This window comes from Pseudopipra pipra, chromosome 13 (genome assembly GCF_036250125.1).
Source record: "Pseudopipra pipra isolate bDixPip1 chromosome 13, bDixPip1.hap1, whole genome shotgun sequence".
In the NCBI taxonomy this organism is placed as follows: domain Eukaryota; kingdom Metazoa; phylum Chordata; class Aves; order Passeriformes; family Pipridae; genus Pseudopipra; species Pseudopipra pipra.
Genome location: NC_087561.1, coordinates 8,277,062 through 8,295,915, shown reverse-complemented (window position 1 = coordinate 8,295,915; position 18,854 = coordinate 8,277,062). Strand labels below are relative to the sequence as shown.

The window sequence follows — 18,854 nt, the reverse complement described above, 5'->3', positions numbered from 1 at the left end:
TTAAAGTAAGATATTTGAATCAGATTTTCCTTCTGGGGAAACAGAAAAATCCTTCCTGTTGCTCTCTGCATTGTTAAAGAGAGCTGTGCTAAAGAGCTCTGTGCTGCTGTCAGTAATTCTTACTACACTGTAAAACCTCTGGTTTTCTTGTGAAATTATAGTTAACCTGTTTATTTGTTTGCTTTCTGAAGCCACCATCAAAGAACAGGAGAGAAAGAACGGAACTAAAACCAGATTTCTTTGACCCCGCTTCAATCATGGATGAATCGGTAGGTTAACTTACATAAGGGAAATAATGTAAACTCAGTCGTAAGGTTACCATACTCTCTTACTTCAGATTTTAAGTGGAAAGAATTTAATCTTCAAGTTGTCTTTATTAGCTTATTTTGGCAGATTGGTACAGTCGGAGAAATATTTTATGCTGTAATTCAGCTTCATAAATTCTAAGATAGTCAGTGTTCTTTGCAAGTTTATAGGATTTTTGTTCTTAATATTTATATGTAGCTATGTAAAAATTAAAAGCCTTTGAGTCTGAGGAGAAAACAAATCTGGTATGGAAAAGACCCTTGCAGAGGTTGATAGCAAAGAGCGTTAAAAAAATAAAAATAAAAAGTCGTGCACACACAATATAAAAGGCAAATTTCCTGTTGTGCTGAGCTTAGTTCAGTGACTCTGTTGTCATTACCAGTTGTCAGCATTGGATGGTTTGAGTTTTGTGGGTTTTTCGGTTGGGTTTTTTTCTTTTTTTTTTTTTTCTCTTCCATTTTTTTTAATTGGCATATTTACTTTTGTGCATAAGTAAGATAATGAAGAAAATGGAGATAATACAGATTCCTGTTTATAGAGATGAGAGGTATTTTTTCTTTCCATATAAAGTTTTAGGTCCAAAACATCCGAAGTCTGTAGTTTCTGCTTGCAGTTGCCCTTTTATCCGACTTGATAAATCTGCAGTCTCTATTCTCTTTTAAAAATCTGCATGAGGGATTCCTTCTGTCTTGAACCACTTGTAATGTATGCAGCCATTTTTGACCTTGTGTAGCTGGTACAAAATTACACTGGAAATAACAAGCTGCAGCAAGCCAGCAGAGGACAGTACAACAATGCTTCCTGGGAATCTTGGACAGCTTGGTGGAATTTGGAAGACGGTTATGTATTTTTTTACAGTATTGTTGCAGCGTGAACATGTTCTTGTTTATGGGAGAAAGAAGTCCTAAATACTGTTTTAAATGCAAATCCATATCTTTTGTACCAGTAGGCCTTTGCTTCAGTAATAATGAATCAGTTAGGTCGTGCGTCTGGCTGTCGTGTGTTCTGTTCCTCAAGTAACACCAAGAAAGTATCTCACTTGTTCTGATTTAAAATAGTTCTTCCCTTCCCCTTCTCCATTTTTTTCCTGGATTGATCTGTGCAATAATTGCCAGTCATTTTTTAGCCTGACAGTGCTGAATATTTGGCCTTCTGCAGGTCCATTTCGTTGCTTTCAGAAACCTTTTAGCTTCTCAGTTCTGTCAGAGCCGCTCTAACAGGTTCGGTGCCCGCGAAGTTCCCGACCCTGGCTGCGTTTCCCGGGCGCGGCCGCGCGAGGGCAGCCGAGGGCAGCGCAGCGCCCGGAGCCCCTCCGTGCTCCACGGGAAAGAGCCAATCTCGGAAATGCGGGAAAAAAATCAAGGAAATCTTCTCGGAATAAAGTTAATTTGCTTTATTCTCATACCTTATTTCAGAAGTCTGCTGTTCTCAGAGTTGCTGCACTTGTTTTTAATAGACCCAGGCGTAATAAAGCAGTTTAATTTTTTGAGATGCATGTGGTATATGATGAAAATTTTAGCCTGTCTGCTCATGTTTTGATGTGCCCGGTTATTGCCGGCACCAGAGGCAGCTCTGTCTGTGTGCTACATTGTATGATGCATCTAAAGTGAATTTAATTGAAAAAAACCAGTAAAAATTGGTTTGTAAACAGATAAAAGTGAACAGCAGTGTTAAGATTCAGGAAAATTAAGTCCCTAGTGGCTCTTTCTGATTTTATAAAGTCCTGTAAAAGCTAGGACAGTCACAAAATCTGGATCCTCTGGTTGTTTGTTTGTTTTTTTTTTTTTTGGCATATCAGTGGTGATCCCTGCTTGCTTTCACGAAGGAAGTGGAAACTGATTCTTTGTTTCAGGAAAGCTTTTTCTTACCTTAGTCACACAGTCCCAAAGGACAGTTGTTTGATTTTACCTGATGATTGCTTGATTTTTTTTTTTTCCCACTGTCTTCTTGACAGAGTGGCTACATTTCCTAGGGAGTGTTCAGTTTGTTTCCTGGTTGGCTGCTGTGAGGTGACCTGTGGTTTCCATGGTCACAGATGCAGCAGCAACTGGTGTATGGGGTGTTTTGTCCCAGGTTTAGTTGCTGGAAATGACACACTTGATTTCAGGTTCAGGCCAATAGAATGTCATTGTCAGAGAAGTCTGAGTCAGGCAACTAACTAAAAATTCTTTCACAATTATTACCTAAAGTAATTAAAACATAGGCTTTGTCATATTCCTACTGAATCTAATGAATTTGAAGTGTGAGAAAAATATTTCTAACTAATGAGGAGCCCTTTTCGTATCATTACCTAAATCAGAAGTGTGGTGAATCTGGTTTGGAAGAAAAATAAACTTATAATGCCTTAACATATCTTGAAGTGTCTTAATCTTAAAACATATACTAATTTCTTTGTTTTTTGTTAAATGTGTAGTAGACTAAAAATTGACACCATTTCTAACTTTTTTTTTAGGTTCTTGGGGTGTCAATGTTTTAATACCAGAACAGCAAATAAATCAGTGGTGAAGTCATTTTCTAAGTGGAAGAGGAAGTTTTTCAATACAAAATTGTGGTAGATACAGTGAAATTCTGAACAGATTTTTCTCTAAGGAGAATGACATGCTTTCAAGATCAAGTGCATTGAAGGGGCAGTTTTGTTTGCCTGAAAAAAAAAAAAAAGAAATGTAAAGGACAAGTAAACAATTTGAGGATAAGCTACACTTTTTGTTGGGAAAACAAATCAATATTTTATTTATGTGCTATCAGTTTATTTCCGGATCATAAGAAGTATTCCCTCTGAGTTTTATTCTAACAGTCTGAGAGGTGTTTGGTACAGATTTGAGCCCCTCTCTATACATTTGCTGGCTGTACTAAATAATCATAAGCTCTGCTGGATTGCTGTTCACATCCATGAACTGAAATAGTAGATGGATTGGTTTTCTTACAGTGATAGAACCAGAAGAGTTGTCAGTATTTTCAATTAAATGCAAACTTCAGCAACAGAAGGTTTGTATTAATTAATCATGGAAAAAAGTACATAAAGCAGAACTTTAACAGCTTTTTAATCTAAAACACACTTTTATTCCAAAAGCTTCATGTTAGCCTTCTCAGAAAGGTCCATAAACTATGAGCTACCAGAACGTAACAGATCTCACTCATGCTTGCCCATTACCAACCCTGAAAGTTTGCTTGTCCTTTAAGAAAAATGTAATGTTGTGAAATTCCTTCCAGTAGTGCCACTGTATTTTGTCTCCAAATAAAAGAAGCTTATTGTAGTATGTTTGCAGAAAAATTCTAAACAAAAATTATACAGCTTATTAGAGTGTGGGAATAGGGATCTAAATTTTAAATAAAATTATATATATATATAAATTGGTGCTGATTTTATAATTGCGCAGTTTGTTTAGTTTTTTCTTACTTTTAAATTCCAACTTAAAATTATGAGGTTTCAGAAATATATTGAAAGTTTAACAATGTTTAAAAATAGAAGAGCATGAGAATTCATGCTTTAAAAATGATTTTTAAATTTGTATTTTATATTGTTTTATCTATCTGTCTTTGCAAGCAGTCTTCAGGTTAAAGATACTTCTAACAGGTTACAGTACATTTCCTCTGTATGTAAATTAGATTGGATAATAGAAATTCATAAACAACCCATAATATTCTTTGAAAGCTAAGCTTTAAACTTCGTTTTGTGTCCATTCACAAATAAATTAAATTTGGTCTAAAACAGAAAGTGGATTTATGCCATTTTGACATCGACTCATTTTGCAAGGCTTAGGCAGCTAGACATCATTTTAAAGGAAATATTAACTTATATTACATATGTATATTTTTTGTCAGTTGTCTCTCAGTTCTTGAGGTATATTATTTTAATCATTCCATGCCTTAATACGCTTGCAATACAAGAATCTCCCCAAATGGGTGAACACAAAAAGGCTTCCTGTTTTTAGACTCAGAAATTAAACATTCGGCTGTGGTAGCCAAAAACCATAGATTATCTAAAGGATCATGATAAAATATAATTATTTTACTAAGTCATGGGGTAACAACAAACTCAAAACTAGATCTGCCTAACTCATTTTACATAAATAAATATTCTCATGTCTAAAAGTACTGCCTATATTGTTTTTCACACCACTGCATTTAATAGAACTGCTGAGAGGACTGTATATATGATTTTAAACCTAAGTTGATTTTTCTTACTCTTGAAGGAGTGTTTCTTTGTGAAAGCAGTTCTTACAGCTTTGTTTTCAACCAGCTAAAAATGTTTTATATATTTACCTTAACCTGTTGTCCTCCACATTCTATTGTCCTAATTGTACTGTTTTCTGATTTGTATTTATGTCTTGAGACAGTAACTTTTTGAATAAAAATAAACCTACAGTATGTTGTATGTTTGATCTTTTTAAATCGGGGTTATGGGAGGACAGTGAAGAAAGGGGTATGAGTAATGCAAATGTTATGTTTATAGAAATCAAAATCTTTTTCCATGTCTTTTAAGTGTTTGTCTCAGAGTTGGGATAATGTATGAAAAACTGCACTGTTTTATATTTGTAATAAATTGTACAAGTTTTTAAAATGTGAATAAAGCACTAATTGGGTAATAATTTAAAGCAGAAAAGTTAATGCAATCATGATTGTTTTAAATATGCTTTAATTTGAGATAAACTTGTTAAAAGAATTAGTGTAAATACAGAGTGAGCTTTTCAAGAGGTTAGTACCTGCAAATAAAATTTTTAAAATTTGTATAGAACTTTTACATGCCAAGAAGTCAGTGGTTAATTATTTTTGTGTTACATTTTTTAAAGGTGTATCAATAGCCTTTCTGTTGGTTTCTTTTTCCTATTAACTTTTATCTGCCATTACTCAGAATGCTTTTGATTCAGACACTGGAGATGCTGTACAGAGTCCAGTTGAAATACCACTAAAGGTGTATGTGACTTCCCATCCCTTAAATTTATCATACACCTGGGAAACATTCTGAACTTAATTGGCAAGACAGCAAGGAAATGAGGGGAAAACTCTAAACATCTCTTCCCCATTCCCTTCTCTTCAACTACTGAGCACCTCTGGCTGGGTGTTGAAAACTCCTTTCTGATACAAGACTTTTTAAAGCAGTAATTTTAAAATCTTTGAGATAATACTTCTAATCCTTGCTAATGTAACTTTGGATGGTTTGGGTTGCTTTTTCTTTTCTTTTTTTTTTTTTTTTTAAGTTATTATTATTGCAAATGTTCATTCTTGTCTCTAAATCCTGCTGTAAGTTCAATAGTATCTTGTGGAAAATTGTTTTAGTAGGTCTGAGTTTATAATGCAAGAAAAGTACCTTCACTATACAATGTAAAGTCTGTTCTAGTCATACCATTTTGGTACAAAAGCCTGTAAATGAAAGAAATTTGGGTTTTGAAGATAAAATGTAGAAATGAAGATAAAATGTGATAAAATGTAGAAAACAGCAAGCAATTCAGAGAAAGTAAAGCCTCTCCTCTGGTTTAGCAGAGAGGCCACAGAGAAGGTATTGACACAGAATGAATTTCAAAGGAATAGTCTTCACATATTCTGTAAAAAGTATTTCTTGATATTAAACAACCAAAGACAATATGTAAGAAGTTAGTGATTGCTGTTGTTTGTTTGTTTGTTTGGGGTTTTTCTCCTTTGGTTGGTGTGCTGCTGATTCCTGTAGCTTCTTAGAGCTCGTAAATCCCCATCTCCTCTCATCTCTGTATAACTGAAAAACTGCCTCTTTAAAATCTGCCCCTCTCTGGTTTCCCCATAGTTTACACATACACGTGTCCTACCACAGGATTTCAGGGTCCCAGTTCAATTCATTTCCTACCCATAATGTTTTTTTGAACTGCTTTGATTCACAACAACATTTTGCTGCTTTTTAACCCATAGATGTATTAATTTTTTTATAGCCTAAAGAATATCAAGAGCGTGTTCATTCTTTGAAACATTTTTCACAGTTGTCAGTTTGTGCTTCAGCATTCTTCTGATCAAAACACAGATTGGTTCTTTAAAAATATATTCATTCCTACTGAAGTGCTTTAATACCCTTTAATGAATTGTTTGGCAATTATGCCATGGCCTCATTTTTCATAATCCTAAGTAATTTCTGGTCCTGAGATTGTTTAATTTCATGTGTATTTGTTGGCATCCAGAAGGGATCATATTTTTGATGGAGGTGGATGATGACACATGCTCAGAAAACAAGGTAATGTAGGACAATACTCTTCTGTAATAATAATTCTATTCTAAAGGTAACAATTCAGTGTGAATTGTGCCTGTCATTTTCTTCAGCTGTCCTTCTCTCCTATATCCTTTCTTCATGTTGCTGAGCTTTCTTGGATCTGTTTCTTTGATTAAATCTTAATTTTCATTTTTCTTTAAAGTTTTAACAGCTAGACTTCGAGTTGTTACGGATTTTGTAAATGAGTGCCTTCCAGCTAGAGATTCAATTGCTGGGTTTTGTTGTGGGTTTTTTGTAGCTCCTGCCAGATTTTATGGATGTAAATCATAGTGGCAGTACAGTGGTGAGAAGCTATAACTGTGCCCAGAAAAATGATCCAAAGCATGTTAAAGTGGTTGGATGACAGGCTGACAAAAAACTTCCCCATCCTTCCAGAGAATATGAACAGTTCTTTAATGTCATCGTGCTTCCCAAACCTGATTGTGTAATTTCTGCTGAGCTTTTCTGAGCAGTTTTTTGATTGGAAACTAAGAGGAAAGGTCGTTATACTTTCTCTATATTAACTGGTTTTTTTCTGAAGAAAAAACTGCAATTACCAGTGTAGAAGTGAAATTTGTGTTCGACCAATAACAGCTTGAATTCTGCACTTTCAGAAAAGCTGTTTAAAAGCACCTAATACAATAAAATGTAAAAATAATAAAACCTCTGGGGGCCTAGAACATCTCAAATTAGGAAGGTAGTAGTTGGTAGTTACTTTGTGAAAGCATTGAAGTAATACAACAAGGCTTGGAAAAATGGATTAATTAGTTTGAAGGCAGGTTCTTGTTGAGGCGGGTGGTGACAGGCGAGATCAGTGAAAACAGCAGCAGGTTGTTCCAAATCTGGTGGGCCTTGGGCATAGCCAGAATGATCTCTTGGATAAGTGACCAGTGTCCCTTTCACTTCCATTATTTGAGTGCCTTTGAGAAAGCTTTTGATTTTTATTCTTTTCACACACCGCTACACCCTTTTTTTTTTCTTCAGAGTACGTACATTGTTTATTTCTCAGAAATTTAGCAGAGATGACATCCTTGTGCTCCTTTAGCCCTGCTCTAAACTGCTCATTCAGTACCTTTGACCTTAAACTTTTTTCTGTGTACCTTTCTCTCCAGATCACCTGTAACATCTGTCAGTAGTGAGGCCCCAGTTCCTGGTGCCTTGGTGTGAGCACAGTGCCCTGGTCAGCGGGGTCAGTGGTGGGGTTGGGTTGGCTCAGAGCTGTGGCATCTGTGACAGGGTGTCCTCTCTGCCCCTGATCCCGTGCTGTATGTGTTCTGGAGTGCTGCTGAGTCCTGTGCTGGCAGCTCCATGGGAAGCCTCTGATTTACCACCATGTGGCTATGCCAGGAAGCCTCACGATTCGCTGCTTTTTCTTGAATAGCAGTTAAACCACAGTCCTTGAGCGATGCACGTGCCCATCTCTTATTATTTTAACACACTCTTTTCACAGTCTTATATTCTGTTTTCTTCTGCTGAACTCCACCAAAAGCAGAAAAGCAAACCACATCCACTTGTTTTTCATATTGTGCACAAAAGCACTTAAAGATGTGGCACATCTTATATTTAGCCTGCTCTTTGTATTGTTCATCTTAAAGCAGTGAGCTGTCTTTTACACAACTGTTCTCTACGTATCAACTGACAAAACCTGTCTTTCCATTATTTCTGTTGGCAGTTTATAATCTTTTGAATCTTGAAAAGCAGATTTTTTTTCTTTTTTTTGTGTTTTTTTAACTGAAGGCTTCCATTACAGACAACAATCAAAGTGCTCTGTGAAACCTAGCGTGGATTAGGGAAGTGGCTTTGTCAGTGAAAACACTATCTTGTCAGTTCTGTCCTGTTTGAGAGACTGATGGTGTTACAATTTATGGGCTTATTGTGTAAATGCTTGTAATCAGAGAAGCTTACAGATTCAGACTATCAGTCGTTTTCCTTGTTTTTTTTTCTTGCTCGTATCAATAGCTTGTATGTGGTGAAAGCAGCTTGTTGAAGTGCTATGAAGTAAAAGGAACAGATGTTCTATTTAAAGTTGCTTTCATTACAAATTCTCTTATTTATTTTTTTTAACCTTGCAATGCTTCATCTTCTGCTTCAGACTGACTTTTAGCTGCATAGTTCTCCACCTCTCCTGGGTTGGATTTGTAGATCTGACAGAAAGAAAGGGAGCCCTGTAGAACAGAGAGACTGCCAAGGATGCAATTTCAACTGTTTGCGTTTCCTTTTCCTGAGATTTGTGTTGAGTTAACCAGAGAGAGAATAGGCTGTTTGTGTTTGTTCTGGCACACTACTGATTTGTCACAGATTGTGACAGAGCTGCGGATTTTGTGGATTTAGACAGTTTAGAAGCATCATCTCATCACATGCTGTTTCTGTAGTTAACAGATTTAGGTCACTTGATCCATTAGTAAAGTTCAAAAGACATGTCTTGTAGATTTTTCTTAAATCCCTCTCCCGCAAGGAAAGTCAGATTTTTTCTTTTAAGTTTGATTTGCTGTTCATCTCTCATTCATTTACCAGAAGTGAGTCACGTGTGGAGTGGCCCATAGAGCCAAACCACAGCACTCAGTGAAGTGTAATGAAAACCGTGGTAACTTGGCAGGATGAGTCTTGTGGGTGGTAACGACTCGTGTTCTACAAAACACAAACAGGTCATGGCACCAGACCTGGTTTGCACAGCATCACTCACATCTGGAGGACAAGGTGCTCTGACCAGTCACCACAGCTTGGTCACCATGTGGTGCCTCCTCAGGCTCTGCCTTCCACGTGGTGTCGGATGTGTGGGGTGCCCATCTTCTCTCAAAGAGCAATTAATCATTATTAATTACCATTCCTAATATTATAAAGCTGCCAGTGGCCTTGCCAGTCCTGTAACCCTGGGTCAGCCACATTCTGACTCACCAAAAAGAATACCAAAAATGTTACTTTTTCTGGCAAGTTCATTTTAAATTGCTTAGTGTGGTCAGCTCGAGCCAGGCTAATGTGGTCATGTCTCGCCTGCTTGGAGAGTGAGAGAATTGCTTTTTTTCAGAAAAGTGTTAAGAGAAATAGACCAGCTTGATTTTGAGCCAAAGCTTTCAAGGCATTGTATTTTAGGAATAAAAAGATCTGATTAATCAGCATTAAGTATGCCTCTTATCCCTATAGGATTTAGTGGGGAAGAGGGGTGGGGACCCTCCTTCACCTGTGTACATTGAACGGGATGATTATTTTCTGAATTTCAGAACAGTGGCTCTTTCTTGTAATGAGAGACTTATACTGTAAAATTTCGGTGTAAAGGAGGGTGTGTGTTATAGGAGTTCAGAATGAATGAACCTTGTCTTTCAAGTCAGATACATATTGTTAGATAAACTGATGTTTGTGGTTCATATGATTACAGAGAATTCTGCTTCCAAAGAAGTCTTATTTGGAATTCTGCTGCTGGCAAAGTAAAGCTCAGGTTACTAGTATTAGGCAACTCAAATCAGTATGAGATTTTAAAAGTGAGGCCTGGTAGCTTTTGCAAAGTCAGAGCATTAATTCTGTTTTCATTCTAGTGCCATAGCATTTAAGGGTGAGATTTCCCTGACTTTGTATGAGAGACAGCTCTGGATAGATAATTTGTGGTAACTTATTCAATGAATTTGACCTCTTAGATTTGTTCAAACACTGAGTGTTTTTGCAGTTATTCTTATTTCTGATGGTACTATCCCTGGTGGAGATTCAGGTATTTTTTTCTGTCACTCTTCCAAAATATAGGGAGTTTTTCTAGTTATCTTTGGTCCCTGTTGTCTGTTTTTAATATATATCATTTTTGGACAACTGAGGCTTTTTAATGCTATTTCAGTATAGTTCTTGACACCTAACACATTACTGAGTGAAGATAACCTTCATATTGGCAGACAACTTGAGACTTCTATGACAGCTCCTAGTCTCCAATGAGATTGAGGAAAAGTTGCAAGTAATTTTTTATGACATCCAAAATGTTGTTAAAGCAACAAGATTTTTGTTACTATATCCAAACTGGACGTAATTTGTAGTAAGATTGTAGAGTCACAGAATGGGGAAGGGGTTCTGTGCATGTCCCAGCTGAGCACCCTGCACCACAAGTCTTTCCCTGTCTCCATTGCTTGCCCCAGCCAGGAGGAGGCTGATCCCCCAGTGCTGGGAGCTGCCCTGTCTGGCAGCCAGCACATCCTGGTCCCTGCCCTCTCCAAGAAAGGCCTGTGCCCTTTGCTGTAACCCTGCAAAGCCTTTGTGGGACCTTCCCAATTCCTCACACCCCTCTTGGACTTGGGGCCCTGCAGTCAAGGTGGTGCTCCAGGCATGGCCTTGCTGGAGCAGAGACTGTCAGACCTCTGTGTGCTGCCAGCCTGGCTGCCCTGAGAAAGGGAAGATCCTCTCTAATCCACTCAGGCCAGGATCAAGCCATTTTTAGATTCAGCTGATTCTCAGCAAGCACTTCCAGAATTATGAGGCAAATATATTTTACTGTGCATTGTATTAAAAAATCATTATTGGATACAGTATTAAATATTCTATGTATGCCTGTTTAGTTGCTCGACCTGCATGAGCAGAGATTTTACTGCACTGGAACAAGCAGAGCAGCTGCTCTGGAGAGGTGTGGAACCTCCCTGGCCCTGCTGGCAGGCAGCTGGCATTCTGTCAGGAGTACAGGTGGTCTTGAATGCATTAAAATTATATCTTTTCCTAATTATTTCCAGTTAACTCTTGATATTTGTGTTTAAATTCCACATTCAGTGCCGTACAGTAGCGGAGTGCAAAAGGTGTGGAGTGGCCCTTCCCTCCCTTTCTTCCGTTGGTGTGGGCACAACCTGGGTGTTCTTCGGGGCTGGCATTGATCTGATGTCTTGATGCAAATCTTACTGCCCTGCTGGGCTCACAGCTATCCCCCCTGGGGTAAGGTCTCTTGGGGTTTGGGGTGTTTTCCCCCTTCTCTTTTTTTTGCCTCTATCACTTTGTCCCTGCAGATCTTCACAAACTAAATCTCTACAAGAACATACAAATAAGCAGAATTGCTCTTGTTGCTTTGCTGTAACAAAAACTAAAAAATCCTTTTTTTCAGGGGAGGGAAAGTCATGCTGACCCACTGTGGAGTAAAGGTAAAATTGGTTAATAACATGTTTCATAATAGTGGTGAAGAGAACAACCTTTAACTTAAAGGATACTTTAGGGGTTTTGTGGTGAGAGCAGGGCTGAGGCTTCTCCACTGTGTCTTACAAACTGTCTGTGGGGACTTTATCTCTTCCCCTGTGTTGCTTGGGCCCCAGAGGTTGTCACAGGGCACTGGGAAGGGGTGTGTGTGTAGGTGCCTGACTGGTCCCCGGAGCTCTCTCTCCTGGTGAAGGCTTTTCTTGTCCAAGAGCAGCTTGGCAGAGGCTCTGACCTTTCAGCAGGTGGAGGATTACCTCTGTGTCAATGAACAACGTGGAATTACTTCTGGAATCAAAAGGAATTAATTCATTAAAATGGGCTGAGCTCTGTGCCTTATGAAAATATTAATAGGTAAGGAAAATATTAAATAACAGGAGCCTCTGATAAAAATTAAGGAGGTGGCATAGTAGAAAGGTGAACGGGGAGAGATGTTTGCCTGGTTTTAGTGGCTTAGAAATTTGAGGGCAGATTGTACTTTTCAGCACTGTCGGGATGTGATTTACAGATGTTCTGGTTTAGATGTGTAATGGAAAGTAGGTTTTAAGTGCTGGAGCGTCGCTGTGGTGAAGACGGCTGTGCTGCCCGCTGGAGAAGGGTCAGGTGAGTGATGGTGGGCTCCTGGGGAAAGGGCTTCATTGCTCTTCCGCTTGACCAGAGGTTTGGGGAAGAGAATACTTTTTTTTTTGGGCTTGAGTGCAACATAAATGTGGCTAAATTTATTCTAGGACACAAAATAGCCCAGAAGTCTGTGTTGTGGTGCCTTATGCTGTACAAATACTCTTTATCTTCCCCTTGTGGATCCTCCAGTAGCCTGATAGGCGCCTGTGCTTCCACAGCATAAAGTGATCTGTGCAGGGGTGGTTACCTGGCTGGTGTTCAAGGGTAGATGGCCACCAAAAGGGCTTCCTTAAGAGCCTAAAACTTGGTACAAATTCCATATTCTCACCCTAATGCCTCTGGGGAAGCATCTGGCCTTGTTTTGGGTCCTTATCACACCCTTTATTATGGATCAGTGGGGACGAATGCTGTCTAAGCTGGTTATTCCATTTCTGCCACAAGGACTGCTCCTCCCCATTTCTCCTGTAGGGCCCCTCACAAGATAGTAAGAGATCCTCACTATGTAGAGTGGTCTTTAGTTAGGACTTTGGAGAGAGATTCTCTCTGAATCATCATCAAAAAAGATGTGTCTCAACCTCTCCTGGACTGTGTTTTCTCTACTCATGTATCCTCTCAGTGGCTGTCTGGCTAAAAAGAAAAAATCAAGTCTGAGTGTTCAGCAGGAATTTGGGATGGCAGTTCCACAGAAGTCAGTCATTCAACTTCACATGTTTTCCCCAGATTTCCTTTTTCTTTAGGTCTGTCTTGTGAATGGATTTGTCATGGCTTCAGAGCTTTTCAGCCTGGAAAATACTGATGATTTTTCCCTCCTTTTGTGGCTGCCTGACCTAGCAGTTGGGCAGATGCCTTGCAGTGGTTTGGGGAGTGCCCACCCTGACCTTGGCCCTTGGAGTAGCAGACCCTGTGAAGTGGACACCAGGAAAGCATTAAAGCAGTAACATGAGAAAGGACGTGGCTGCTGCCATATAGTTATAAGATATAGCTGTATATAATTTCGTTAATAGCAGTTACCTTCATCCGTTCTTTTCAGCCTTGGGTTTGAAATCTGCAGCCTGTTCAAAGCGCTGTCCTCGACTTTTTACTGCCTTCCTTACACCTTCCTTCTCAAATTGCTGCAATTTCCTGACTCATTAGACATTTGCATAATTAATTGTCAAATATGCTCTTGGCGTCGGGAAAGAAAAGGGAAAAAACCTGCACAATTTTTATTTAAAATCTGAATAGTTTTAAACTGGAATTTGACTTTGCATTCAGCTTCTGAGCTGATGTCAGGGCTGAGGTAATGCCAACTCCTGCACCAATTAGGACTAATCACTGTCATTTAGGAAGGAATTTAGGATCTATGAAACTTGATATGCTTTCCATTAAATAACGAATGTTTCTGTCTCCGCCCTCTCTGTGGTAGTTGAAGTGTCCTTGGTGCTGTAGATGGATTTGTTTTAAGCTAGGCTGAAACTTTGCTGGCTCCTCGTCCCATCAGTGAGGCATTGTTAGAGTGATAAAATAAATGTTAGAGGAAATGGGAGCAAAACCCTCTTCTTTCCTGAGGAATGACCACAGAACCTTGGATGACTTGATTTTCTTTGCCTCCATTTTGCACTACAGGTTGTAAAGGACATTAACCTAAACAAACAGCTTGGTAGGAGGTGTGATGTCATGGGGTGAGCTGTGGGCTGGCCTGTGTGGTGGCAGTGAGCTGGAGTCTGCTTGTGGTTGTGTTTGGGGGGACAGACTGAAAGTGGATAAGAGGAGGCATAGGAATCAAATGAAATATAGGTTAGGAAATGAAAAAATACCATAAGAAAGGGAAAACCAGGGAAATTTCTTATTACCAGTCAAGGTGGTTATCTGTCCATGAGGTGGACCTGTGCATGTCCTGGGAAAAGAAGCCATTAAGGAAAATGGATCTGCCAGCAAGTGGAGAGAGATGTGATTGAGGAGGAAACTGCTGGTGCTGCTCTAAGAACCTGGGCTTTGAAGGAAACTTTAGTGCTGGGTGGAAAATCTGAAGTCACTAAAATGGAAAGGAAGAGGAAGTCGGGGAGCCACAGAAGGCAGAAAGCTCAGCGGTGCTGAGCCGGCTGGAGCCCTGCTCAGGTAGGTGAGGGCAGGAAAAGCAGCTCCTGCCTGCACAAGGATGGGCCCCTTTGGTGGGACAGCTTCCTCCAGCAGTGGGGCTCTAATGCTCCTTATGGCTGTGCTCTTGCAGCTTTTTGTCTCTCTCTCATCACAAAATCCTGTGTGTTTTGTTCTACTTGATTAAGTGTAATCCAGCACATGACCTGCCTACAGGTTAATCAGAACATTCCTGGGTGCCACGGGGCACTAAGCCAAAGTTCAGGTTGGTTCTGCAGAATACAGGCATCTCAGTCCCCTCCTCATCCCTGTCCTGGGAGCGGGGGAGGGATTTGACTCCACTCTGCTGCTGCTTCCTCCTTTCTTTTTTCCTTTTTCTTTAAAGAAGTGACATAATCTAAAAACTGATTTAGTCAAACACCTGCAGCCCAGAGCTTAGGTCTCTCTCATTTGGGGAGAATAGTGTTTTCTCTCCCTGACAGCAACTTGCTGTGTTCCCTGAAGCACCCAGGGGCTGCCCTGCTGGGTGAGGGGCCATGAGTGCTCTTGCAGCTGACCCAGGGCTGTGTGCCCAGGGAACATAGAACAGTAGAATCATTTAGGTTGGGGAAGACTTCTAAGATCATCAAATCCAACCATTAGCAGAGCACTGCCAAGGCCACCACTAACCCACTTCCCCAGGTGCCACATCTACACATCTTTTAATCCCTACAGGAATGGTGATTCCATGACTGCCCTGGGCAGCCTGTGCCAGTGCTTGGCAATCCTTTAGGTGAAGAAATGTTCCTTAATATCCAATCTAAACCTCCCCTGGCAGAACTTGAGGCCATTTACTTTCATTCTGTCACTTGTTACCTGGGAGAAGAGTCAAACCCCCACCTGACTTACAACCTCCTTTCAGGGAGTTGTAGAGAACAAGGGTCCTCCCTGAGCCTCATTTTCTCCAGACTGAACACTCACTGCTCCCTCAGGACTCCCCATAAGACTTGGGCTTCAGACACTTCCCCAGCTCCATGGCCCTTCTCTGGACACATGGGGAACTGCAGTGCTCCACTGAGCTGCAGTGCTCCATTTCCCACCCACCCCGTGGGAGGCAGGATAAAGGATTTAGGTCTGTCCCAAGAAACAGCTGCAGGTTTTGGAAGACAGTCTTCAAGTGGGGACAGCTGGAGGGTGCTGTCCCCAGGGTGTGGTATTTGGTGGGGATAGGCAGATCAGTCCCCACCATGTATCATCTGACACTCTGACTTTGTCAGGCTGAGCTCCATCCTGTGGGTGTCTGTTCATCCCATGTGGTCCTTCACAGACATCTGTCCTGCTTTTCGTGCCCCAGAACCTGGATGTGAATACTCCCACCATCTCTGCACAGGGCACTGCTGGCTGGAAGGGAAACCCCCTGTTCTCTGGGTTTGTTAGAGAAGTCTGTAAAGGTTTCATGGCTTTTTCTGATGGTTAGGGGAGGGGAAAAAAAAAGTTTTTTTTATTTTAAAGTTTTCCTTTTTACTCTGGAGTTCTGCAGCCTTGCAGGCACCTGAGCAAATGTTTGTTCTGATGAACTGCTCACGCTGCATCTCTGTGGTCAGACTGAAGTGGTTTGAGCTGGGGCACTAATAAAAAATAGATATTTGCATTTCTGTTCCAGACTGTGCTCAAAGCAGCAGGCGCGAGCGATGGCACTCGGTGAGCGATTGCGGCGTTTCATCACCTGCCCTGTGCCTCCCGTCTGTCTGCTGCTTTGATGCCCGACCTCCAGAAAGGCCCAGAACTCACCTGGGGATGGGTTTTTAAACGTGCATCATCTAATTCAAGTACAAAGCAGATGAACAGTCTCATAAATGTGATCAGTCACTGATGTGCTTGAGTCAAAGCGCTGTCTCTTTGAAAATCCAAATACCTGTTCATCTTCAATCAGAGCTGCTGGCTTCTGGGTTTTTTTCCCAATTTATTTATTTTTAATATCTAGCTGCTGGAATGGCTGCACTCCACCCTTCAATACCAGGGGGAAAGCCTGTGCAGCTTTGCTGGCAAGAATGCCTTGGGAAAGACATGTGATTTGTGTTTGTGCATGAGCAGTGACAGAATTGAAGTGTAAATAAGGGTTCAGGCTGTGTAAATCTGCTCTGCACTAGGTGCTGCTTGGTGGTAAATCCCTGTGTCCCAGAGGGAGGAGGTGGCAGGAGCCTGACTGGGCTGTGGCAGAACAGAGCTGATGGGCGAGGAAGGAAGCAGTGAACACACAAACCCCCCAGCCCAGGTGAGACCTTCAGCACTTGGCACCTGGGGGGCTTCTGCTGCACTGTGGCTGAGCCCATGGTGATCCCACTGCTGGGGTGCTTCAGGACATGCTACCTGTTCCCCAGCTGTGCCTTGTCCCCTTGGCACGTGGAGAGGGAGGTTTCAGCATGTCAGAGATTAATGAGTGGAGCCTGTATAGAGCCTGGGAGCACCAATCCCAAAGCAAGGGATGGGGGCAGTGATGGTGGGATGTTCTTGTAGTCCCCTAAAATGGCTTCATTTGCTGGCACTGGGGAAGGTGCTGAAATTGCCCCAAGGAGCCCTGTGATATGGGCCCCTCTGCCTGGGAAATACACCCAGACCTCGCTGCAGCTCACGCCGTGTGACTGTGGCAGGCACGGGGCAAACAGACTCACTGGGTGCAAGGCTGGGCTCCTGCCCCTGCCATCCCAGCTCCCTCGAGAGCTGCATTTGTGGAGAACCAGCTTTTAATCCAGGAGGGGATTTTCAAGGGAAGAAAAGGGGCCAGCTTCAAAAAGGAGAGGTCAAGTACTGGGCAGAGGTTTGGCCTCAGCGCAGCTGAGGGCTGTTTCCAGAGAAAAGAAGTTATTTATAGAACAGTCCAGAAATAGCAGCATGATCCATCTGCGGTGCTGCAAGACCCTTGTTCCCTGCCAAGACATTTGGGGTGGCTTGGCCATTTGAAATATTTTAGGTACAGAGCAAGATCAGCTACCATCAAAGCTTGCACAGAGGAGCAAGAGTTGCCTGGGCACGATGGCAGCAGCAGCAGCAGCCCTGAGCCCTCTGCCCAGAACCCCACACCAGCCATGCTGTCCCCCCAGACCATTTACTTTCTGAAGGTGTTTGCAAACACTGAAGTCTAATATTAGCATCTTTACCATATTTATTTTTGGAGTGCAAATATGATGGAGAGAAAAACATTTCAACTCTTCTTAATAATCCCCCTTACCACCTATGGAGATGTGCTGAGAGTTGGGGCTGTTCAGCCTGGAGAAGAGAAGGCTCTGGGGAGACCTAAGAGTACCTTCCAGTACCTAAAGGGGCTACAAGAAAGCTGGAGAGGGACTTTTGGCAAGCGTATGCAGTGATAGGACTAGGGGGGAATGGCTTTAAATTGACAGAGGGTGGGTTTTGATGAGATATTAGGAAGAAATTCTTCCCTGTGAAGGTGGTGAGGCCCTGGCACAGGTTGCCCAGAGATGGTGTGGATGCCCCATCCCTGGAAGTGTTCAAGGCCATGTTGGATGGGGCTTGGAGCAACCTGGTCTAGTGGAAGGTGTCCCTGCGCATGGCAGAGGATTGAAACTAGGTGATCCTTAAGGTCCCTTCCAACCCAAACCATGCTGTGATTCTGTGATTTGCCTGCCAGACCCCCAGGCTCCTGCCTGTCCCAGGGCCCTTCCAGCCACCAGGAACATATACAGGGCTACTTCTGCTGTGTGTTGGGTCACTCGTGGATGCTGACAGGTGCTGGAGGGGAAAGAGGAGCACTGTGTCTGCTTTCCTCATGGATGAGGTTGTGGCTTGGTGGAACCGCAGGAGACTTGGCAGCATTTATAAATAAATGGAAAAGGTGCAAGAGAGGGACTGGACAAGAAAGCGGCTCTGCTGCTGCCCCTGGAGGCAACACCCACCACTGGGTCTTTTGGACCACCCTGGGTGTTGCTAAATACTGGGGGGGCTCTATGTGGAGCACTGCCTCACAAGCCCATGGATCAGCGTGATGCAGACCCCCATGGCAAAGGAAGTGGTTCCTGATATCAAGAGGCTCAACTGAGACTGAAAAATGCGAGTGTTAAGGTGAGTTTTGTTCACTGTAACGTTGCATTGATTTGTCCTGTACTGGCACTGCTCTGTGTAGGAGCAAGACCACGATCAGATCTGTGCTGCACGCAGCTGGAGAGGAACTTACCTGTGAAATCCACTGTCTAAAGGACAGCTGGCTTTGCCACTGCGTTTTCTGGTTGTATATTCTTTCCTGATAAGAAGGGAAAAAAAGAGCTTCATCCACCCTTCCCAGCAGTGGCTGGTGCAAATTTCATGTGATGTGTGTAATTTGAGGGCTGGGGGGCAGTAGAGATTTTGGAAGCTGTTAAATAACTGTGTTCAACAGTGATTAAAAAAATAACTGTGTTTCCTTCCCACAGGTGAGTGTTGGACATTTCCTTCCCACCAGAGCATTGCTGGGGCTCGCAGGTAGGTGGAGGAGGGCGCTGCTGCTCCCTGCAGCTGCAAA

At 41.8% G+C, this 18,854-nt stretch overlaps 1 protein-coding gene across 6 annotated transcripts in view; it reads left to right on the top strand.

Annotated features, from left to right (window-relative positions):
* The window catches only part of STAG2 (STAG2 cohesin complex component), a 71,113-nt gene extending 66,439 nt beyond the window's left edge, over positions 1–4,674 (top strand). For 4 of the 6 annotated variants that reach the window (XM_064669869.1, XM_064669865.1, XM_064669867.1 and 1 more), the window contains exons 33-34: positions 192–269; positions 2,759–4,674. In XM_064669869.1, coding sequence (XP_064525939.1) covers positions 192–269; positions 2,759–2,782 — 102 coding nt within the window. In that variant the 3' untranslated portion in view covers positions 2,783–4,674. Of the gene's footprint in view, positions 1–191; positions 270–876 lie in introns of all 6 variants that reach the window. The other 2 variants (XM_064669868.1, XM_064669870.1) reach the window with 2 other exon arrangements.
* Positions 4,675–18,854: the final 14,180 nt, after the last annotated feature.